The sequence below is a fragment of the Protopterus annectens genome, chromosome 6.part1, assembly GCF_019279795.1.
Source record: "Protopterus annectens isolate FY-2018-M chromosome 6.part1, PAN1.0, whole genome shotgun sequence".
Lineage (NCBI taxonomy): Eukaryota > Metazoa > Chordata > Ceratodontiformes > Protopteridae > Protopterus > Protopterus annectens.
In genome coordinates, this window is record NC_056738.1 from 275,770,557 (window position 1) to 275,794,798 (window position 24,242).

At 40.4% G+C, this 24,242-nt stretch overlaps 1 protein-coding gene across 1 annotated transcript in view; it reads left to right on the plus strand.

The window, feature by feature from the left end:
• CPS1 (carbamoyl-phosphate synthase 1) overlaps positions 1-23,603 on the plus strand; it is a 531,928-nt gene extending 508,325 nt beyond the window's left edge. The window contains exons 36-38 of the mRNA XM_044075706.1: positions 8,664-8,782; positions 11,655-11,784; positions 23,295-23,603. Coding sequence (XP_043931641.1) covers positions 8,664-8,782; positions 11,655-11,784; positions 23,295-23,396 — 351 coding nt within the window. The 3' untranslated portion in view covers positions 23,397-23,603. The remainder of the gene's footprint in view (positions 1-8,663; positions 8,783-11,654; positions 11,785-23,294) is intronic.
• Positions 23,604-24,242: the final 639 nt, after the last annotated feature.

The window sequence follows — 24,242 nt, forward strand, 5'->3', positions numbered from 1 at the left end:
CATCCACTCATCAAGATTTTTCTTGAAGAGTACTAAGAGCTTTGCTTGTGCTGATATAATTCTATCATAGTCCATGTGGGTGTAAATGACCTTAGGCGTACTTCACTAGGCTGTATGAAAACAGACAGTATGGCTCTGTCTGAATTTGTCACATACAGGTACGTGCCTTGCATCGAGCAGCTTTCTACACCAAGGATAATTCAACAGTGTAAACAGAAAATGATTAATTTTAATAATTAGCTGCTGTCACTCCAGGGAATCCAGTTTTTGTCAGCATGGGAAGATGTGGTTAACAGACCACTTTACTTCACCAAGGATGGCCTGCAGCTGTCCCCTCTGGGCTTTCTTTTTAAAACTTTATCACTCCCCTTAGACCCTGTTTTAGATAATATCAAAATGACAAAATGACCAACGCAGCAGAAAAAAAAAACTCAAATCAACCTTAAGATGTTACTTCTGAATGCTAGGCACCTAAATAAGAAACTCCACACCCTACAAGCTCTCCTCACTCTGGAGAATGTAGACATCTGTGCTGTTACCAAAACCTGGTTTAAAGCCGCAGAAAGTACTCCAGCAGTGGAAGGCTGCAGTGCCTTTCATATATTTAGACCAACAGGAGCACTGACGGGGGCTAAAGCTGGAGATATCTCAATCTACGTTATACAACTCTAGGTTGGTTAAACAGGATGATGCTCTGGAGTTCATCCACATCAAAGACTTCATAGAAAACATTCCGTATCATATCTTGGCCAGCTACAGGCCCCCTCTGTGACCCACAAAACTCACAACCCTGACCTAGACTTACCAGAGGCGCTCACTAGTCAACGAAATATCTTGTTCACTGGAGACCTTAACTACCCCTTTGTAGACTGGGAAATGTACGCTGACATGCACATTTCTTGGACGTTATCAACACAAATACCCTGGACCAGATAGTGCACTGTCCAACCAGAGGATCAAACATATAGGACCTAGTACTCACCAACATGAGACAGCATTGCACCCCCCCCCCCTTTTGTCACATCCTCATTGAAGAAGTTGGACCACAAAGCTGCCTCCCTCAAAATGAAAATCAACCAAGAAAACCCAACTAAACCCATAACAGTTAGGAACTATACTAAAGCAAACTGCATTTTTGTCAAAATTCCTGGCTCACCCAAAACCAGAGAACAAAGCTACCTATGTACAGACATAAACATGACTGCATTGAGGCTGCTGTACCTACCAAATGTAAGCCCAGATCTAACACCAATAAGAAACCAAACTGGTGGAATCCTTACCTTAACAGGCTGTATAACAAAAGAAAAAAAGTTATGGCCAAATTCAGAAAGAGCAGGCAAGAGCTCTCTGATTCAACTAAACAAGAAAATTAGAAATCTAATAAAGTTGTGCGGTCAGGATAGCCTCCCCTCTCAGGCTTAGGACAGTCACAAGGCCTTCTTCAGCTATGTCAGGAACCTTAAAGGTAATGCTTAGCAGTGTGCAGGACTGGTGGGAAATGGCACAATCATCACTGACTAGGGTGACATAGCAAATCTACTGACTGATAAATTTAGCTCTAACTTCACCCCTCTCTCCCCCCCATTGCCCCTGTGAAATCTCTTCTAGCACATCCCCCAAACTATACACATGGAGCAGGTCCTGGAAGAGGTCACTAAGGGCAAAATCACTGCATCAGTGGGCACTGACAATAAATAGCCTAAAACATGTCCTAGCAGGACCATTTGTGGAAGTCTTCAACTACAGCCTTAAACAGGTTACATGCTAGGTGAATAGAGGGCCGCAACAGTCATCCATCTTCATAATGGTGGACCAGCAGTTGACCCAGAGAACTACAGACTTATCCATTTGACAAGTTTAATATGCAGAGCTATGGAGCAGATCATAATGGAAATAATCAACAAGGACATTGGCAGCCTACAGACAATGCACCCCTCCCAGTTTGGCTTTAATATAAGGTCTTGCTTACTTAACCTGGTAGACTTTTTCAAGAGGATCATCATGGCTATGGATGAGGGGAAAATGGTGCATACCACCTACCTTAATCTGGCCAAGGCATTCAATACAATACCCCACTCAGGTATTGTTGGCAAACTCTCAGAAATAGGCATAAATCTCTACATAACTTGCTGAATTGCTGGCTGGCTCACAGATAGGTCCCAATAAATCAGGATTGGTGAGACCACCTGCACAAAGACACAGGTCACCAGCAGAGTACATCAGGGCTCAATGCTGGGCCTGCTCCTGTTTGGCATCTACTTCTCAGAAGTCAAGACTAATGTCAAAGGCCTCTGGCTCACCAAGTTCACAGATGACTGGGAGCTATCATAGATTTCACCCATGACACCAACATCCAACAACAGGGTCTAACACAAACAAAAGACTGGTGCAAAAGCCACAGATTAAAACTCAATGTGAAGAACTGCATTATAGTGCCCTTTGGGAAATCATCCACCCAAGCTAATTACTTCATTGGTAAAACAGCCCTAAGAGTTGACTCAATAGTTAGGGATCTGGGAACATATATAGACTGTAATCTGGTGTTTAACAAACACATAGCCAAGATAATCATTCTATGCCACCCAACTCATAAGCAAGGGTATTTGATCCAGGTCCAAGGAAGTAATAGTACCACTCTACTCAGCCCTAATCAAACCCATCGTTAAGTACAGTGCCCCCTTTAGCATGTACCTAATCAAGCACTTACAACAGCTGGAACACCCTCAAAGGTTCCTCACCAGGAGAATCCAGGGTATGAGTACCCTGTCCTATACAAATTACCTTAAGGTCCTATCTCTGTACTTGGTCTCCTACAGGTTACTGCGAGGCAGTCTGTGCCTGGCATATAAGGCATCCTCAGATCCAGCTCTGATGGAACTCTTCCACATCCGCAGTTCAAATTCCTCCAGTAACAGTTGATCCAAGGACCTGAAGATTCTCTGGGGCATAAATAAAACTTACTGGAGGAACCCATATGTGTCTAAGCAGATCCCCTTGCTGTGGAATAAACTCCCCATCTGCATGTATCAGAGTTCTTTCCTGACCCTAATAAAAAAAAAAAAAAAAAAAAAAAAAAAAAAACATCATTGGATGGGAAATAGCAAATTCCCCCATCTGGCCTCCTTGTCTCTGATGGACAGAGCCTGATAGTAAGTAAATTAATCCAAAAGTAACATACCCCCCATAACCCTTAGCTACCTCTTTCCTAACATACCTCACCATACCAAGGAACTCTGGGACAAAAACTGGGGTGGGTTGCACAGCTAGGCTTGTAAAGACCCTGGTAGTTGTTAGCCTAATATGAACCTATGAACGTGACTTTTGAAGAAAGGTCCGCATCATGTATGTATGTACATGTGCATCTGTCTATAGATTTCCATTCATTTTATCAAGTCTGCTGTTGTTGTACATAAGATTTTGCAGGATTATGATGAACTGTACTTTCTTGACTGCTGCTTTATTGGTGGTTGAACTGCATTTGTTCAGATGCTGTTTTGTTGATGTTTTTGTTAAGAAGATGCTCATATTTGCAGTTTACCAATGTAGTTGAATAAGTACATGTCATTTACTTACACTGCCAACTTACTTTCTGAGGGATTTAGGTATAGGGTCAAGGAGAAGGAAGGGACTATAGAATTAGGGAGTGATGTGGAAATTTAGGCTTAGGGAGCAGGAGAGGAGTTTTGGGGGTAGGGAGGGAGAAGGGTGTTTTAGTGTTAGGGAGCAATCAGGAAACTTATGTGTAGGACTGGGAGTGATCAGGGTATTTTGTAATATAGAAAGAGTGTTTTAAAGTTAAGGAGTGATCAGGGAATTTAGATTTAGGGAGCAGGAGGCAAATTTTAGGGTTATAGTTAGGGTTCTGGAAGGGATATTTAGTTTAGTAGGACTGGGTTGTTGGAGGGTTATGTAATTTTGAAGGCTCAGGCTAGTTAGATGTGGCGTAGTTGGGTTATAACCTAAAAATTTTAGGTTATTCCCTTTGTTACTGGTTGTGTCCAATGGTCTGGAGTCAAATTACTTTTTATAGGTTCATAGTTAAGTACTAGGCTAGCTGCCTTGTAGGCCATTTTAAGCTTAGCCAGTTTTCTTTTCAAAGATGAGACTCAACGCCTGTACCTTGTGTTTGTGAGGTTAGCTCCTTAATCATTATACCAAACAGGTTTCATTTTAATGATATAGATCTTGTCTATATGGTTTATAAATAACCGTTTCGGTCTATCTTTCTTTGTGTGTATTATGAGTCTGTATGCGTTTGTGTGTGTGTGTGTGTGTGTGTGTGTGTGTGTGTGTGTGTGTGTGTCTGTGTGTGTGTGCTTACATATAGTGTACATTTTTAGGTACCTCAGGGATGTTCTTGAACGAGTTACCATATTTCATGTTTTAGGACTTATGTCACTGATCCCAGTACTATAAAATATATTCTGCATCACATGTAGCACATTTTGCATCATTGCATATTGCGACACAGAAAAATGCAGTATATGCACTGCTGAAAAAAGAGCAGTTTGCTGAGGAGTAAATTTTTTTTTGTACAGGAGTTCAAGATTACTTTTTCAGCCTTTCTGCACTGACTCAACTGGTACAAGAAACTGACTTTCATGGCAACTTAGATGTAAGGGAAACATTTCTGTTACTGCACACTTTTCTCACAAAGATAGTCTCACAGCCCAAACAATTCCCAATTTCTTTGCAGAGTTGTAATATATTTTGAATTGAACTGAGCTATTAACCTGCCATTCTGTTTTTCAGGTAAGCAGAAATAAAAACAGGTTGCCCTTCATACAGTAGAGCGGTATCTCTCCTGGCAGTGCTATCTTGCAATAGACAAACTAAATGTCTCTGCTTTCTTTAATGTAGACTTTCACAAAACTAACTTTCTGAACTGAATTTTAAAAATGCATACCGTTTTTACAGAAAATGAACAAACCTTTTTTTAAATCTTTTAGACCTCGTTGTTTCAGAGAGGTAGAAACACCTCAGTAGACTTTAAAGGTGTTTTTGTCTTGGTCATTTGAGTTGTAGTACTTTATAGAAACAGCACAAGTTTACAAAGCAATATTTGTACAATCCTATGCCAGAGACTGTCTTGGTAGTCATAATTTATTTAGACTTCTTCTTGTACGTTTGCTACATGCAGCAGTAAGGACCTTTTGAATAAGTTTGCTTTTAAGATAATGGGTTCTATATGTTCTGGAACAGTCAGCAGAACAAGCTCCACATGTACGGCAGGTGCAACAGGCCAAACATACAGCACTCAACCGAAAAAATCTGCCAGCACCAAAGCTATGGAGAAAACGTATTTTATTGTGGCAACACCATAAAGGTATAATGCAAAATCATTACACCCACACATCCAGACCAGTTTTGGCAATAATTTGCCTTCCTCAGTGAAAACAACAAATGCAATAAAAAAGCAGCATTATATATCCTAAGTCACAAGCATCTCACAATTCTGTTGGTTAATTGCAAGTGGTCATTAAGACCTGGGGAAAACAGTCCACCCAATCTTATAATCAAACTTCTCTTGATTTGGTTGAGTAAATTATGCCATCCTAACTTATTAATTCTATCATCTATTACTCTAATGATATTAATCCTATCAGCTGTTATTCTATCAATAGTAACAAATCTAAATTGTGCAGCACCATGTTTAACAGAATGCTTATAAAGAGCACTAGAAGCTTTCTTATTCCTGATATCACTCATATGTTCAGATATACGGATATGTAAAGGTCTTGAGGTTTGGCCAATAGAAGGCAGAACATGAACATGTCGCCAGATAAATAAGCCAGTCAGTACTGCAGTTGGCAAAAAAATCCGATATCATATACTGTATCTGTATTTTGGCTAGTGAATTGTTTGTATTTCATTATATATTTACAAAAGGTACAATGTCCACAAGGGACACAACCAATCAATTAATCCCCAGTAATAGTTAACTGCTGACTAGGAGCAGTGGAATTAGCCCTATGTTTGTAATGACTAAATTGAAAGCCCATAGTCTGCCCCCTGCGAAATGAAAAAAAGACATCTTGGTGTGAGAATCTCTAACAATACGCTGCCTGTACGTAAAATGTGCCATTATGTCCAAAAGTGGTAACAAATCTAATTACAGATGCATCCTTCTGTTCATGGTCCTTATATTCCAACAGATTGGACTGATCTTGAGAGAAGCTGGATTATAAGATTGGGCGGACTGCTTTCCCCAGGTCTTAATGACCATTTGTAATTAACCAATAGAATTGTGAGATGCTTGTGACTTACGATATATAATGCTGCTTTTTTATTGCATTTGTTGTTTTCACTGAAGAAGGATAATTACTGCCGAAACCGGTCTGGATTTCTGGGTGTAATGCTTTTGCATTATACCTTTATGGTGTTGCCCCAATAAAATATGTATTCTCCATACCTTTGGTGCTGGCAGATTTTTTTGTTTGAGTTATATATTATTCTTGCCATAACCCCTCATTTGCAAGGTTATGCCAGTTAGCAGATCTACCTTTCTTTCTACACACCTTCCGTCATGAGGATCAGGAAGAGAGTTAGAGCTTCTAAATGTCTTTGGACTACGTATAGTATCCTTCATTTGTGTCTTTTGGGGACTGACAAGACCTTGACAACAAATGCCATGCTGAAAAGTGCAGCATTTAGCCTCTGTACAAGGCATTCTTACATATCAGCTGATACACTTAGCACATTTCTGTTACTGCATGTTTCTCACAGTGGAGGTTCGAACGAAGACTGAGCTGATATTGAGAGTTGGGAGTCAGCAATGGCATCAGGAAAGCATAGCTGTGATGGGAGCGTTTCAAAAGAATAATTATTGAGATGTTAACAGGGGAGTATCATCTAGTTCATAGGTGTGGCCCCGGAGCCTTTATAAGCCTAGCCCATAGGATTACCCTGGCATCTTGCCACCCGACCTTAGTTCCCAATGCCTCTGTCGAGTAAAGCCACTGGAGTGATCCCTGGGGTGAATTTTCTATTTCACATCCACTCATCAAGATTTCTCTTGGAGGGCCAGTGAGGTGCTCTGCTTGACATGTATGGGAAGTCTATTCCATAGTACGGGCAGTCTCTAGGTTATGAACCTGTCCCTCCAGCATGTTCTGTTGATTGTGGTAATGAAGTTGAGGTCTCTGGAGCGTTTGGTGTGGAGGGATTGGGATTTCTTTAGATGTAGCATTTCTAACAGAGCTAGGTCAGACATGGCTTTGTAAGTCAAGCAGAGATCGCCTCTAAGTAGGCGATATGAGACAGTCACCAAAGCTGTGGAGTTGGAGTAGTGGGAGTTTTTTTTAGTCTGTCCATATAGGACAAATGTTTAAGGTCTAGGATCCTCTTTGTGAGGTACTTTTGCAGCCTCTCCAGTTGTTGCAGGTGGTTAGTGAAGTACATGCCAAATGGGGCATTGTACTCAATGAATGGCCTAATAAGGGAAGAGTAGAGGGAGACAATGACCGCTTTCTTCCTGGATGCAAAACCCTTAGTAATGAGATGTGCCACATAGAAGGACTTTCTGACCACAGTGGCAATGTGGTGGTCAAAAGAGAGGATTCTGTCAATCTGTGTTCCCAGATCTCTTATAACTACTTCTGTGTTCAGTGTACTACCAATGATGTGGTAATTCATGGGAACTGGGTTTTTCCCAAAGGGGATGATGACACATTTTTTGGCACAGAGCTTAAGGCCATGGTTCTGACACCATTCGATCTCAATGAGGCCTTTCTGTAGGATGTCAACATCAGTTGGGGAGTTAATAATAGCTCCCAACTTGCAATCGTCTGTGAACTTTGTCAGCCCAAGTCCCTTCGTGTTGGCCTAGACTTCAGAGGAGTAGATACCAAACAGGGGAGGACCCAGGACCGAACCCTGTGGGACTCCACTCATGACTGGTTGGCAGTCTGACTTGGAGTCAGGTACTTTCACACTGTGGGTTCTACCTGTGAGCCAATTTGCAACACACCTAGTGATAATAGGGGTTGATGCCTAGCTTAGTGAGTTTTTCTAGGATTCCTGATTGGGGAATGGTATCAAAGGTCTTGGCCAGATCAAGGTAGGCTGTATGAACCACTTTACCTTCATCCACAGCTCTGGTGACTGACTCAGAGAAGTTGACCAAGTTGAGCAGGCATGATCTTCCCTTCACAAAACCAAACTGTGTGGGATCCAGAGTTTGGAGATTCCCTATATCCTTGTTTATTAGGTCCATGATGATGTGTTCCATAGCTTTGAATATCAGACTCTCATCAGGCTAATGTGGCAGTAATTCCCAAAGTCTGTAGTCAGTCCCCCTTTATGGAGAGGGATGACTGTAGCAGTGCGCCATTCGGTAGGGACAAAGCTTGAGGTGAGGTTGTGCTTGAACAGGGCACACAGGTGAGGTGCCACTTCACTCTGTAGTTCATGTAGAACACAGCCAGGGATATTGTCAGGTCCCATAGAAGCTGTATTCTTGGCCTTGGACAGTGCTGGTGAGTGGTAAGTTTATTGAGAAAGATAAGGAGCTGATTACTAAGATTGTTACAGAGATGTGATGTTACAGTGGTTATGGCAAAACTCATATAGTGAATACTTAACATATTTGCACTTAATTTATAAGTCTGATGTCTTTAGTTTTTGAAGAAACACACTATTTTGGCATTTTTGTTTGCCTACAGCTATTTGCAACAGAAGGTACTTCCATGTGGCTCAATGCTAATGATGTACCCACAGTTACCGTGGGATGGCCAACGCAGGATGAACAAGGTGAAAAGCACAATTACCCTTCCATCAGCCGGTAAGAAATTAAACAAACAGTCCTAGCTATTTATGTGTAAAATAATTGTCTTTGAAGCATTTGAGCAGCACTGTATTCTTAAGTGAGCCGTCCTTCCATTTTCTCTAGAGTGCCTCTCAGTTTAAAATTTTTCATCAGTCTTCTTTGGGCCCAGCATCTGTTCCTTGCAACTGCCACATCATCACAGTTTGAATGCCCATAACAGCTGGTGCTGACCGTCCATCATTTCTTTCCTGCAACTCAGACAATTACAGCTTACACCACTGTACTGTTTTCTCTCTCTGTTTTGCATGAATAGGCTATCAATGTTTTGTTATCATTTTTGTGTTAGTTTGTTAAAATGTTTTTTGACCATCATAATCTGACTAAAAAATGGAAGTAGCCTGAGGCTGTTTTCCACAAATTTATTTATCTGTTTGCTATTTGTTTTTACCCAGAAAGTCCATTTGGGCCAAGAAGATCCATTTTTCAAATGACCTAGGAAGAAAACTTCCAACATTCGATGAATTGTCTTAAGAGCATTTAAAAACATCTTGACCCCCACTACTACATGATGCCTACAATCCCTGGCTCTCACTTCCTTTTCCCAGTGTTTTAAGATGCTGGAGGTTAGGAGTACTAATGAGCTGATATTGAATGGGAGCCTGGTATTTGGGGGAGGGAACAACAAGGCCAAAAAATGTAAAACCAGAAAACATGAACTGTTCTGAAAGACTTAACAGCATATCACTGTAATCTGAGGCATTGAGACTACTTTGGGGGGGGGGGGCGCTTCTTTTCTTGCCTTCAAGGCAGCATTAAACACAATCCTATTTGAAAACCTGTAGCTAAAGTACACATATTAAAGTTTGATAAGAGAACATGCAATCTTATATTAACAGTTAATATTAAAATAGAGAAAGGAGAAGCAAGTACATTATGCAGCACTTACCATGTCTGTGGAATAAGCTTCCTGCGTCAGTAGCACAGTGTACCACAGTCACTAGCTTCAAAAATACTTTGGGTGACTACAGCAGATGCAGAAATATCAATGTGGATAAAGGCACTTGTTGAAGACCACTAGATAGCACACCTGATATCCTCACTACAAACTGTGAAGCCACCAGCTAGATATGTGCCTTCTGCTTGACAATTTGACTCCTGACACTTTCTACACTGGTTCAGATAGACCCAATCAATACCTAGAGATAAGTGAAGCAAGTGAGCATCAATGTCCTGGCCTTGTTCTTCTGTCTTTTTAGATTTTATCCCGTTCTTCACAAATGGCCAGCTTCCTATTGAGGTTAACATAGAATACGGAATAGATAGAAGCTCGTCTGTTATGGGTGTCAGTGCACATAAACTAAATCTTTTACTGACCTCCACTATACTGATTACATTGCTATCCTTGACGCAGAAGGAATGACTTCCAAGTTCATTAATGTATTTGAAGAATCTTGCAAGTGTGTGACTGTCAGTTAACTTTGAGAAGACAAATTTCTCTGACATGCTGCTCATGTTTTTGCAAGCAACCTCTTGTGATTCACAGCTAGTGGACTGAGCGTGAAGCCACTGATGCACCTTCCTAACATCAAAGAGACAGTGACCATTTCCAGAAAATTATGTGTGATAGTGACTTCTTTGGGAAACTGTTTTGATGTATTAGTTGACAGTTTATGCAAGGCCACAAATATACTGTAATATATTTTAATGATTCCTAGCCTTTCTTATAGATTTGAGAACCTGAAATGACTGCATTATTGATGATCCCTGAAAATCATCCTTTTCAAATTAAAAGGCCACTTCAGTGACATCAGACTTCTTACTGAGGCCATTGTTATCAGCACTGTGAGAAAGATTCCCAGACATTAGATCTGCTACACTGGATACTATGCTGAGACATTTCACTTTTTATTTTAAAACCCTTTGCTATATTCTCAGCTCACTCAGAGCCAGAGAGCTTGAGGTAGTCAAAAGAAATGCTGTAAAGGATAAACTGATGGTACAACCCAAGGGCACAGATATGGCTGTTATGACCACAGAGACAGTGACCTTTGACTGATCTGAGAGTGGCCATAATCATCATCAAATGACAGCCTGCTTTTAAGAAAAATGCTTTCCTTCTAAGACTGATAGGAAAGTGTGTCAGAAGGAAAGGAAAGAAGAGGGGAAACCATAACCAAAGTGCACAATTTTTACTTGGAAATATCTGTAGCCTTTTTGGGTGGATTTATGGTTCAAGGATTGGGTTACTGTTTCACTTCAGGACCCATCAGTGTATCATTGTAGAGATCATTCTTAAATCGAAATATTGCAGATAACAACTTAGTAGTGTTGACTGTTATGCCCACCCCAGTTCCTTGTCACCCTTCAGTTAATATTAATGTCTCTGTTTTGACTAGAGATACTTGAATTTCTTTATCATCTGTCTGTTATGTTAAGACCCTATCATATCAAACTGTACAATTCCAACTCAGCCATTTATCCACTAGTGTTGTACACGTCTAGTATCTTGAATTATTACATCTACTTAGTAATTCCACTGGTTGCATACTGGTTTTGCAGTAGTGACATATTTGCCTTACGTTGCACAATACATATTCACTAAATGTTTTAGCACGTAAAAGATGTGAACCCCTTTCTCTCATTTTGTGGTGACATGGAGTGTCTTCTGCTTGGTTTTCTTAAACAGTAACATGAAAAAACAATGATGTAGGTACTGCAGCTGTCCAAGCAAACTTAAGACTGGTGAGATTTGTAAATAACTGTTTTATAACATTTTTAGGGCCTGTCATTTACTCACTAAAATGTATGTCATTGTAACCTGATTAGTCTTTAGCCATTATTTTGCTTCTTTTGTTAATTATCTTTTATTGTATTTTATATTTTAAAGGCTAATGGCTGATGGTCAGATTGACTTGATTATTAATCTCCCAAACAACAATACAAAGTTTGTTCATGACAACTTCCTGATCCGCAGGATGGCTATCGATCATGGACTACCACTTGTAACTAACTTCCAGGTAACGGCTTAGATTCTTTATATATATCAGAAGTAGTTTTAAACATGGATGCCTGAAATCACTGTTGCTTCAAACAAAAGATGAAATACTGTGTGACTGCTAATATGTTATATAACTATGTATTGCATTTATTGTGATTTTTTTTTTATTTCTTGTTAAAAGGACTTTCTTCATATTGGTGTGCCGTCTTGTGAGGCAGAATTTCAGCTGGTCTAGAAAAGCAAACATGGTGTTTACTTGGAGAAATTTGCAGTATAGATTATAGATGCTTGTTAAGACTTGCTTAGCTCACACAAATCAGTTTCTAAGCTTAGACAAATCACAAGGCAGAGTCACCTTGAAGATTACAACCATCACAAGGTATCTAAAACACAAGGTCAAAAAATATCACAGCAAAATCTGATGTTGCTGTGAAATTTCTGACTTTCTTGGAAGTAATATTACCAGAACTGATATCTGGACACTTGAAAAATTCTAGTGCAGGTCCAGTAACCGGTGCCAGCACTGACATTTTGAACAGTTTCACATTTGTCCATTCAATGTTGAAAGGCATTTCAATAAGATTTTACTGACATTTTCTATTTTTTTTTCTCTTCAAGTAACCCTCCAGTCTACTGGCTTTCCACTACCCTTATCCTGCTAACTCATTTGTTCTTGTATGAGGGCAGGAGCCAGATTCATTCCCAGGATGGGTGATACAGCCTTATTAGCCTATTGGTTCTGTTGGGGCAAGAGTCATTTTTTTTGGAATTGTCAAGGTGGAGGTTGTGTGGGACAGCCCTAACACCCTTCCTCCTCGTGCCCAGGAAACCCTGTGTCATTATCCTAGGGTAACTTCATAGAGGGGAATCATCACCTGCCCTTTGACTGCTGCCTGCTTCCACCCTTATGCAGCACATGCTGTCTATGCTTTCTGCAGCTCTGTTCTGGTATTCCCCCATTTACCCAAGAGAGGCCAGCACTGCAGCAGGGCAGGCTACCTTCTTTCCGGCTAGGATGGATGAACTGGTATCGTCTAGTCACCCAAGCCCTCACTACCAACCTTTGCATTGCCAAAGCTGCTAAACAAATGCAGGCCCCTTGGGGTGTATTCAGGACTTTATCCCTTTCTACTACATGGCCAGCAGTCCACCAGCATTTGGTTTTGACATGGCTGAAAAAACATATCCTAGAGCTACGTGGCAAGAAATCTGTGTTAAATCATTTCATATCAGAAGATCTTTTGGTACAGTCCCAGCCGTATAACCTCAAAGGCATCCCAGAGGATATACCAGTTTTGACTCAGAGGGAGCTGGTCCTACTGACATATCTTCCTAAATCAGAGGAAAATAGAAGGCTTTTATTCCATCCTGGACTTCAGCAGTTTCAATAAGCATATGCAGTGTACCAGGTTCTGGGTGTGATGCTGTGGTTTCTGATTGGTTGTCTTAGGGGTCTTTAATGGTTTTGCTAGATTTGATGGATGTCATTGTTTTGGAGCTTCTCAAAAGTTTCAAGTGCCTTGCACTGGTCAGCTGTACTTAGGAAACAGATACTAGTCTTTGGCTTAGCCTCTTCCCCAGCATTTTAACCAAGGCATTGGTTCTGGTGGCAGAGTTTTTACAAGAGAAGGACCACCTGATATTCCCATTCCTGGATTACTGGCTGACAGTGGCCCCTTCAAGAGATTCCTTGTCATTATGTTTCACATTGACTTTGTTGAAGTTACAGTCCTTAAAGATTACTGAAATTCTGGAGGAATCAGCCTTCATTGGGTCAAAACCGGACCCTATCCTTTACTAGTCTGTTCTTCACAGGTAGACGGCCAGGAAGAATCAGGGCTCTGTCTCTTAGATATAGATGCAGACCTATATGGCTGCTTGATCTCTGCCACATATATCGGTGCCTATTGAGCCTTTAGTTTTCATGTTCTAGTAACAAACATGTATATGTTTAGAGTTGAAAATGGTTTCATATCCTTACTGACATGCCCTCAAATGGTGGATACCTTCCGCCAACCTAGGGAAGAATTTCACAATTACCTAACCAGTGTACAGTCACAAGTTCTTATAATGAATGTTTCTCTAACCACATGGTGAGATCATCTCATATCCAGCATGGTCTTTAGGAGGTGGAATAGCCAAGGAAGTGGCTTCACATCAACCTTCAATAGCTAAAAGTGGTTCTTGTTGCTCTTCAGTGAGTTTTGGAAAGTCATTCCTTTGACTGGTGTTTCACCTAGTGAGTACCAAGTACAGTGGTAGAATCATACACTGTTACACCAGGCTGCAAACAAACCAATGAATACGACGCAACTAGTAATCCAAAAACTGAGGTTTATTGAAGCGCTTTTCGTTTGCAACTGTTTGCAAACTTCTTCAGAATAAACTCATACTCCATTCCTACCAATTTATACAAAAGTCATAATTGAATAATTAACCTAACTCATTCATTAATACTAAACTTTAAAAACACAGTAGCATAAGAAGTGCCAATAAGAAACTCACATAACGTTGTAAGACCATATACTAAATTAGGATGTGTAACTTCATTAAATGTATAACTTGTTACTCTTTAGAATACAATCTCCATTATTACTTATTAAAATCATAAAAATATGGAAAATATAGAACATGCAAAATAAAATAAAATAAAAATTACACTTAATATGGGAGAAAGAAAACATATATATACTAACTATATATATATCACCCATATATATAGTTAGTATATATATGTTTTCTTTCTCCCATATTAAGTGTAATTTTTATTTTATTTTATTTTGCATGTTCTATATTTTCCATATTTTTATGATTTTAATAAGTAATAATGGAGATTGTATTCTAAAGAGTAACAAGTTATACATTTAATGAAGTTACACATCCTAATTTAGTATATGGTCTTACAACGTTATGTGAGTTTCTTATTGGCACTTCTTATGCTACTGTGTTTTTAAAGTTTAGTATTAATGAATGAGTTAGGTTAATTATTCAATTATGACTTTTGTATAAATTGGTAGGAATGGAGTATGAGTTTATTCTGAAGAAGTTTGCAAACAGTTGCAAACGAAAAGCGCTTCAATAAACCTCAGTTTTTGGATTACTAGTTGCGTCGTATTCATTGGTTTGTTTGCAGCCTGGTGTAACAGTGTATGATTCTACCACTGTACTTGGTATTCAGTAGTTCGTGGAGCATTCCTTGGTTTGGTTCATCCTATTTTTAGTTGGTGTTTTTGACTTTCTTGGTATTTCACCTAGTGAGCTCAGAAAGACAGGTATTCATCTGTTGTTTGAACAAGCTGGTAGGAACTTGCTTCTAGTGTCTGTTGGGTAGCAGTACAGAGGTTTCAGTAAGACATCAGTTACACTATGATTCTACTTGTCTACATTTTGTGAGGTTTAAACTTCAGTCTAAATTCATCTCTGTTTTTGGATATTAATATGTTGAGTGTTACCATCAGGAAACAAGGGTCACTATGGGAATGTCTTGCACTCTGTTTTTTGCAAATATTATAATGGCCTATTGGGAGAGGGCGTTTATTTTTGCACGTTGAATATAGAGGTGGAGCGTGTACTAAGAAGAAGGAATACTGCGAAATGATTTGGAAATTGATGTCAAAAGCAGAACAACTACTAGGTGTAAATGAGCATGTATCAGTTCATAGTGTTTTAAAACTGAAATGGATAAATTATTCAATATTTAACTGTTTTTATGTTTTCAATTTGTTTTATTCCTTGAACTGATTTTTAACAGTATTTCATATACAGAGTTATGATCGAGTCTCTGATTGTAACATTATTATGTGTTTGAGACATGGATGCCAAGAAATTAACCTCGATAGCGAGGCCAAGAAATTAACCTGAAGACTGAAGAGCAAGGGTGAATCTTGGCATCATTGTTGAGAACGCATAACAGCAGGTTATGATTGATTAGACCTAATTATACCTCTTTGTAGTGCGTGTATGTCTTCCTTCACCTGGATGTCTAGCCATACACCCTGTGTGCTGATGTAATATATATCTTTGTTGCAGTCATCCTGATATGGACAACTGCTGAATGACATAATTTGGAAGTTTAAACAGCTTTCCCTTGCTGTCATTTCCAGAAAATTTTCTGAGAAAGTCCACATTTTTGTGGATGAAAGCGCTAAATCTGAATTTGTTTTAGTTTTTTTATTAAACCAGTGGAATTTCATCTTGTTGGTGTTCGTGTTCTTCTAAGGAATCCAGTATTCTTTAGCGTTAATTCATTACTTTATTATTTCCAGAAAATCAATATAAAGAAATGGAAGCCAAAACCACTATCCTTTCTGATCCTCCATGTGAACTCTCAGACAAGGGATGTAAAGGCATTATCCCCTGATAGAAGGCAGATATTTGCCTGGGACAGGATCATAGTAGAAGGGCTACTGATTTTTTTTTTTATTTTCTTCTGACTTTGTGTATTTCCAGTATTTCCAACAACCTATCAGACACTGAAAGTTAGTTTGCAGCTCTGGGCTGTGAATAACAGCTATCAGAACCCATGGTTCAGGTTTTATTCATTAGACAGACATTTTTTCATCATGCAGAAGTGATGTTGTTCAATAAAGCCAGATCCTGCAGCCTTCTTCCTGGACTTTGACCCTGTCTTGGGGGAAGAACTTTGTGTTTGTCTCTCTACTGCTTCCACTCATACAGAAAATCTTATTTAAAGATCAGAGGATTCATAGGTTCATACATTTATACTAGGCTAATGACCCCCCCCAGGGTCTTTACACTCCTAGCGGGAACCCAACCCAGTTTTGTTCCTGAGATGTTCTTCGTGTTTCACTGTTGCATTCATTACAGTTGGCCTGAATTCCAGTCTTGGGTCCTGCGTCGGTTGCTGTCGCCTCTTCCCTGATGTCAGGTCATCAGGGGTATAAATGATGCAGCCGACGTCATTTTATTTAGTCTTTCGTGCCGTGTGGTGCCCGAAGCAGAAGCAGTTCGCAAGTGCCGGTCGGCTGACTCCTGAGATTTTCGTGTTCGAGTTTCAGACCCGAGGTCTTCATTAAAAGCTAAGTACTCCAACAGCTCTGGGTTTGAAATGGCCTTGTATGTTAAGCAAAGATTGCCTCTGAGTAGACGATATGCGACAGAGTATAGCTGGAGTTTTTTAAGGCGGTCAGCGTAGGGCATCTGCTTTAGGCCTGTGATTCTTTTAGTGAGGTATTTCTGTGGCCTTTCCAGTTGTTGCAGATGTCTTGAGAGGTACATACCAAACGGGGCATTGTATTCTATAATGGGTCTAATGAGGGATGAGTACAGTGGGACAATGACCTCCTTTTATCTGGATGAAAAGCCCTTAGTGATGAGGTGTGCCACATAGAAGGATTTCCTTACTGTTGTAGCGATGTGGTTATCGAAGGTGAGACCACTATCCACCTGTGTCCTTAAGTCTCTTATCACACTTTCGGTGTTTAGTGTACTGCCACCTATATGGTAATTCACGGATACAAGTTTTTTCCCAAAGGGGATAACTATACATTTCTTGGCATTGAGCTTGAGCCCAAGGCTCTGGCATCAAGCATCTGTTTCTGTAAGGCCCTTTTGTAGAGTATCCACATCATTTGGAGATTCAATAATGGCTCCCAGTTTGCAGTCATCTGCGAACTTTGTTATCCAGAGTCCCTTAGTGTTGTCCTGTACTTCAGAGAAGTAGATGCCAAACAAGAGCGGTCCCAGGACTGAAACCTGAGGTACTCCACTTGTCACTTGTCTGGAGCTGGATTTGGAGTTGGCTACTTTTACAGTGTGGGTTCTATCAGTAAGCCAGTTAGCAACCCATTGAGTGATGTAGGGATTAATGCCCAGCTTAGTAGGTTTATCTATGATTCCAGAGTGGGGGATGGTGTCAAAGGCCTTGGCAAGGTCTAGATAGGCTGTGTGGACCAACTTACCCTTGTCCATGGCTCTGGAGCCTGATTCAAAGAAGTCAGTCAAGTTCAGGAGACAAGATTGGCCCTTCACGAACCCAATCTGGGTGGGGTCCAGTGTTTGAAGGTTGGCAATGTCTTTGTTTATAAGTTCCATGATAATACGCTCCATGGCCTTGCAGATAAGGCTCGTCAGACTGATGGGATGGTAGTTTCCGGGATCCAAGGTGGATCCCCCCTTGTGGAGTGGGATAACTGTAGCTGTGCGCCACTCAGTGGGCACAAAACCTGAGGTGAGGCTATGATTAAACATGACACTTAGGTGAGGTGCCAGTTCATATTGTAGTTCATGTAGTACACAGCCCGGGATGTCATCTGGTCCCATGGATGCTGTATTCTTAGCTTTGGAGAGTGCGTTTTGTACCTGTGTGGCCGTTATTACCAGAATTTGGCAATCTTCCGGTATTGAGATGGGCCATTTAGGGGGTGAGAGGGGGGTGAAGTTGGCACTGAATCGATCTGCCAGGATATTGGCAATATCTTTGGGATCAGTATATTTAATGCCATTCTGTTTTAACTCAGAGCAGATCTGAGCATTGCCATTTAGATTCTTGACATAGCTATAGAATGCCTTGTGGTTGTCTTTGGAATCTTTGGCAATTTTATTTTCGTAACTAGCTTTGGAGGATTTTATGAGGAATCTCAGTTTCTTACTGATGCTGGTAAGGAAGTTTTTTGTATCCTGGGATTTTCCTCTTTTCTGCAACAGTTTCTTCCTTTTGTTGTAAAGTTTGTTTATGGCAGGGGACCACCAGATTGGCTTCTTTTTTTTGGATGAGAGCATCTTGGTTCTATTTGGGATGGCACGATTTATGCATGAGTGGATGTGCTCATACAGTGCCTTAGTGTAGGATTCAGCAGTTGAACTTTCAGCTCCCGTCTGCATGGGTGTCATGAAGTTTGTCACTTCTGACTTGAGTAGCATGAAGTTGGCTTTGGAGAAGTTTTTTATGGAGGTTTCCTTACTGGGGGTGGGGTGGGATGTGGATGTTAAGGGTGATTAGCTTATGGTCAGACGTGACTAACGAGGGGGTGACCATAGGTGTGGAGCATCGATTTCCCATGTTGGTAATGACCAGGTCTAGGATATTGGAGCCCCTGGTGGGACTATGGATTAGTTGATCCAGGGCGTTGGAATTTATGAATTCCAAGAACCGTTGGACAAAGGTGTTGGTACATGAGTAGTTTTCCCAGTTAATGGCAGGGTAGTTAAAATCACCCAGTATTAGGGTGTTTGGTTCTATCTTAATATTTTCCAGTATGTTTAGAAAGGTGTAGTGAGAATCTTGGGGTATGATGGGGGATCTGTAGCAAGCTACAATTTGGATTGCAGTCTTACCTAGTGTTAGTTGCACCTGGAGAATTTCAGACGCATTGTGTTGGGCAACTAGCCTGGTGGTGTGAATATCCTTGGTGAATATTGACACTCCTCCACCGTTAGTGTTTCGGTCCTGCTTTGGTGGCCGAAAAGTGTGGTAAGAGTTGTAGCCTGGTATTGCAGGGGTGCTCTCTGGAGCCTTGAACCAGGTCTCAGTTACTGCACAGATATCGATGTTCTCCATTTTTAGGAGTGCCTCGAGAGAGTGCATTTTGAGGTTTAGACTTCTAGCATTGAGTAGCATTACCTTCAGATTTTGCATGCTTGTACCTGTTACGGTGGTGGTTTTGTCCTTTGAACTTTGCCTAAAAAGGCACTATAGGGGTGGCAAGAGCCTTAGCCAGTAACCTGAATCCTAGGGGCGACAGGTGCAGACCATCTCTGGCAAAGCATCGTGGTCTGTCAATCATGTCGTCCCAGGCAGACAGATACTGGATCCCCTTTGAATGACACTAGAAGCTTAGCCAATTGTTGAAGTCAATCATTTTGTCCTTATATTGTGGTATAATTCTGGGCGAAGGCAGGATGCTACTCAGGGCTAGGGTCATACCTGCCTGGGCCACATGATCCGAGAGCTCTTCCATGTCTCTTTTCATGTAGTCCAGGGAGGTACGTCTCCAGTCATTCACTCCAACATGGACAATGACAGAGTCATATTTGTACTTGTTGTGGAGTGACTTGAGTGCATGCGTTATGTGGCGGATCCTGGCACCCGACAGGCAGCTGACTGTAATTTTCTCCTTGTTCAACCTGGTGAGAGGGACATCAGTGTGCCGGACTATAGAGTCACCTATGACTAAAGTGTTAGGTACATTGTCTTGCCTTAGGGGCTGTTGCTGGGTGGCACACTGGTGTTGTGAACTATGTGACACTTTGGTTGTGATTGGTATTTGTTTGCGTTTCAGCTTCAGAGGTCCTTGTTGCTTGGGCAGGTTACAGTTAAGGGCCTCTGCATATGTGGATTTAGTGTTGCTATATGTGGGTGTTGGTGGTGTGGGTTTAGAAGGGCTATGTGTTGCTTGAGGTGTAGTGTGGGTGTTAACCTTCTCCTCTTGACTGTCCAGCACAATCTTGGGTAGAGAGAGCTTTGCTTCCATTTTGGTTATGTAAGTGCATCTCTCACAGGTTGTAGTGCTGGGTGGTAGGAGGAGAGGGTTGTTTGTGTACATGAGGCAATTGCTGCATTGCCCCAGTATGCCCAGATTCACCAGGTGGACAGGAGAAATCACCGGAAACTGACCCTTGGACATGCCTGGTTTGGTGCTTTTTTTTTTTTTTTTGTAAAGTACATCAGAGCTGGATCTGAGGATGCCTCATATACCAGATATAGATTACTCCTCAGTAACCTGTAGGAGACAGAGATAGGGCTTTAAAGCGATCAGTGTACGACAGGGTATACATGCCCTGGATTTTCTTGGTGAGGAACCTTTCAGGGCATTCCAGTTGTTGCAAGTGCTTGGTTAGGTACATGTCAAAGGGGTCATTGCAATCAATGATGGGTCTGATAAAGGCAGAGTAGAGTGGTACTATAACGTCTTTGAACTTGGATGCCATACGCTTGCTTATGAGTTAGGAGATATAGAATAATGTTTCTACTGTCTTCTCTATTTTGGTTGAAGGCCAAATTACTGTACTTATGTTCCCAGATCCCTAACTATTAGGTCAAATCTTTGGGGAGTTTGTCTAATACACAACTTCATTAGTCCACCAAATATTTCTCGACATACAATAGAAGTGCAGTGGAATTCAAATAGTCTTTATTTCAAAGAGAAAATTTACACTGCTGTTGTATGCCTTCTAGGTTAACCACTATTCTGTAATAATACTTCTGCTGAAGCCTTCATTCAAAACATGATGTCTAAAGGACTTTGATGTATTTACTTTGTGTGCAGAGATGTGAGGTTCTCTGTGGTCAGCCCTTTCAGGATCTGGTTGATGCCATTCAAAGAGAAGATAGGCACTGATCCCTGTGTTGGATTTATGTGATGCTCAGGCCCCTTCTGATTCTTATATGCTGACCCAGTTCAAAGAGAAGGAGCAGCAAGATCCCTTGTAGAGTGCAAAGGTAGTGTTGCCTTTCTCTTCCATTTTGCTGTACTAAGTAGTTCGCTGAATAGGTTATCTGTCAGTAATTGCAGCCCTGACTTCTGTACAGGGCTTTCCTTGAAGGGCCATTGGAAAGGACCAGTAGTTGCTCAGTATGGTCAACATACCGGATCTTTAAAGTTTTGGTCCTGCACCAGAAAGGACTTTACTCAGTGACCAGTTTATCTTGGAAGCATCCTTCAAACAGGCCCAGAATCTACTCTAGATTAGTGCCATTGAGCCGGGTTCTTCTTCAGTGAAAAGCAAGGAGTTTTACTCCTGACTTGTCTTAGTTATATAGGAAACAGGAGTCTTATTCACCATTCTGGTTTTCATTAACTTCATTAAGTATATCTAGAGCATCAAATTCCTAATGACGACTCTCCTGGGGTTCATGCTTCTGCTTCTACAGTGTACTTGCATGGTGTCAGTGGACTTGATGGATGCCTTTTAGGACATCAATGTGTAGGGTCAGCACAAGGACTTTCTTTGATTTGCTGTAGATGGCTCCAATTTCAATTTAAAGTGCTGCTATTTGGTTTAATCTATGCACCCAGATGGTTTACCAAGGCATTAGCCAGTGTGGCAGAGGTCTTGGAGGAGAAATTCTCCAGTTTTCCTCTTACCTGGATGACTGGCTACTGGTGTCCTAGTGATATACTGTCTGGTAATGCTCATAATTTTGGTACTTATATGGTTACAGGTCAAGAAAGTGCCCAAAAGAGTGAGAAGTCCTCTCTGAGCTTTAATCTGAGAATGACCTCTATCAGGGCAGAGTTTTCCAGTGTCCGCTCTCTTTTTCTTGCTCATTGACATGGTCAAGGAATTTAAGGTTTTTCTACTTGCCATTCTTGCTTGGAATGTTGCAGATGATACAGGCTTGGACCATCCTGCTTTACTTGGATAACATCTTTATGCCTGAGAATGTTGTTTTGCAAAGAATGCTGCTGTGCTTAGCCTTTACAAAGCCATCACCCTACCATGGACTTCCTTCTGGTGTCATAATCATCACTGGCTTCTTGAATGGTGGGTGGTTCTCACCATTCTTGCTGTGATTCTTACTTCCTTCAGTAGAATACATCTCGGGTCCTGAAAAGAAATCCTAAGGTGGTACAAAAATTATGCTAATTTTCAGCTTCCTTATACATGTTATTTACTATAACCACTATGCACATATGTATTTTTTCTGTTTTGCACTCATCACTTTCTTTATCCTCTTTATGATTACTTCACTTATTATGTAACATAGACCATCAGAATGATTTGTATTATTTGTACTGACTGGCAATGGCTGAAATCAGTTGTTTGTAAACTATGAATTAGCACTGTTAACAAAATCAAATCAAATACTAAAATCAAAATGTATTGGGGTGTAGAGCTCACCTTATCTCGCCCGTGGTTAAGGTAAAGTGACCCCAGCAGAAAGGACTTCACATAAGTCATTTGAGATTACAGGCTGAGCTTCTTGCTGTAAAATCTGTAGAAGGTAGGCTGAGATCAGACTCTCGCCACTGCTGTGGTCAGTCAGACTATTGTGTGACATAGAAACAAGTAGGGTAGCTTGTTTTTTTTCCTCTACAGACAGGTGATACATGCTTGGCAGTAGGCCATAGATTGAGGCATGACCTTGACTGCCATTCACATCCTGCTGTGAACTGAATGAGCATGTAGATGTCCTGATCCCATTTCATTTTTATCCTGGAACTCAGGGTTCAGGTGTCTTGTTTGGTCAATATACTGCAGGTGTGGGTCATCCCTGAGTGTGATCTGTTTGCCATATTGGAAAACGTGGTTCTCTTCCTTGTTCTTCTGATTTCATCAGGGAGATATTGAGCTACGAGCACGGGGGGAGAAACATTTCACTGACAAATACATGGAGTGTTTTAAACTGCAAATGTGTTTGTTATTCTTACAATGTATCCTTTCATTATTTTATAATTATGATTTTAGACGTAATAAATCCAAATTGGTCGTATGTTCGTTTCCAGGGAGTATACCTCTGCATTATAAAGGCAAACAGCATTCCGATTTTATTATATAAAATTACTATTTAACTGTACAGTTCATATACTGTAGTACATTATAATCTTTACATGCATCTTTTTTCAGGTTGTGAAATTATTTGCAGAGGCAATTAAACGGTGTGGTCAACTGGACAGTACAAGTCTCTTCCATTACAGGAAGATGGACGTAAGCAGGAGAGCATATTGACAGATGAAAGTATGACTGATGATGTAGCAGTCATTACCAACAGAAGTAGATCCCAAGTCTGCAGGCTATTGCCCTAAGGGCAGTCAAGTAAAAACTGGGAACATGTCCATTTGTTTACTTTACAAATTTGCATATAAAATTGTTTCCCCAATTTTCTGGGGGTATTTTGATGTATTTTTTGTGAAATAATAAAAATAAATTCTTTAATATTTTTTTTTAATCATTGACCTGATTTATGTGCTATGGATAAGTCTTGGTATTAAATAAAGCTGGACTATCACCTTCCTCTTTTAAGAGCTGCTGAAAGACACAGAGTTGCCTGAGTATCTGTGTATTATGTGCAGCACAGTTATGCCCAATATGCATCGATTTGATTCTGTTCCAGGATTTACTTTGAAAACCCTTTACAAAGATTTCCAGACCAAATTAAATGAAAGCTAATTGTTGCTGTGTCTCTTGGCAGAACATGTTATTTATATACTGTACATAAATTCATTTTTATAGCTTTGTACAGTTTTCACTTCTATTCAAATATTGGCAAGGTGGCTGCATTGCAGTACTTACAATTTTTCTGATATGCTGATGTGAAAAAAATATATATATACCTCTGTGTGTGTGTGTGTGTGTGTGTGTGTGTGTGTGTGTGTGTGTGTGTATAAACATATATATATTTATATATATATATATATATATATATATATATATATATATATATATATATATATATATATATATGGGCCTATGTTTCTTGATCAAAATTTCACAATCTCGAACAAGAAACATTGAGACCCATTAAAGTGAAAGTGCACTACATTAAAAGTGCACTTTCGCAAAAGCCGGTTCTCC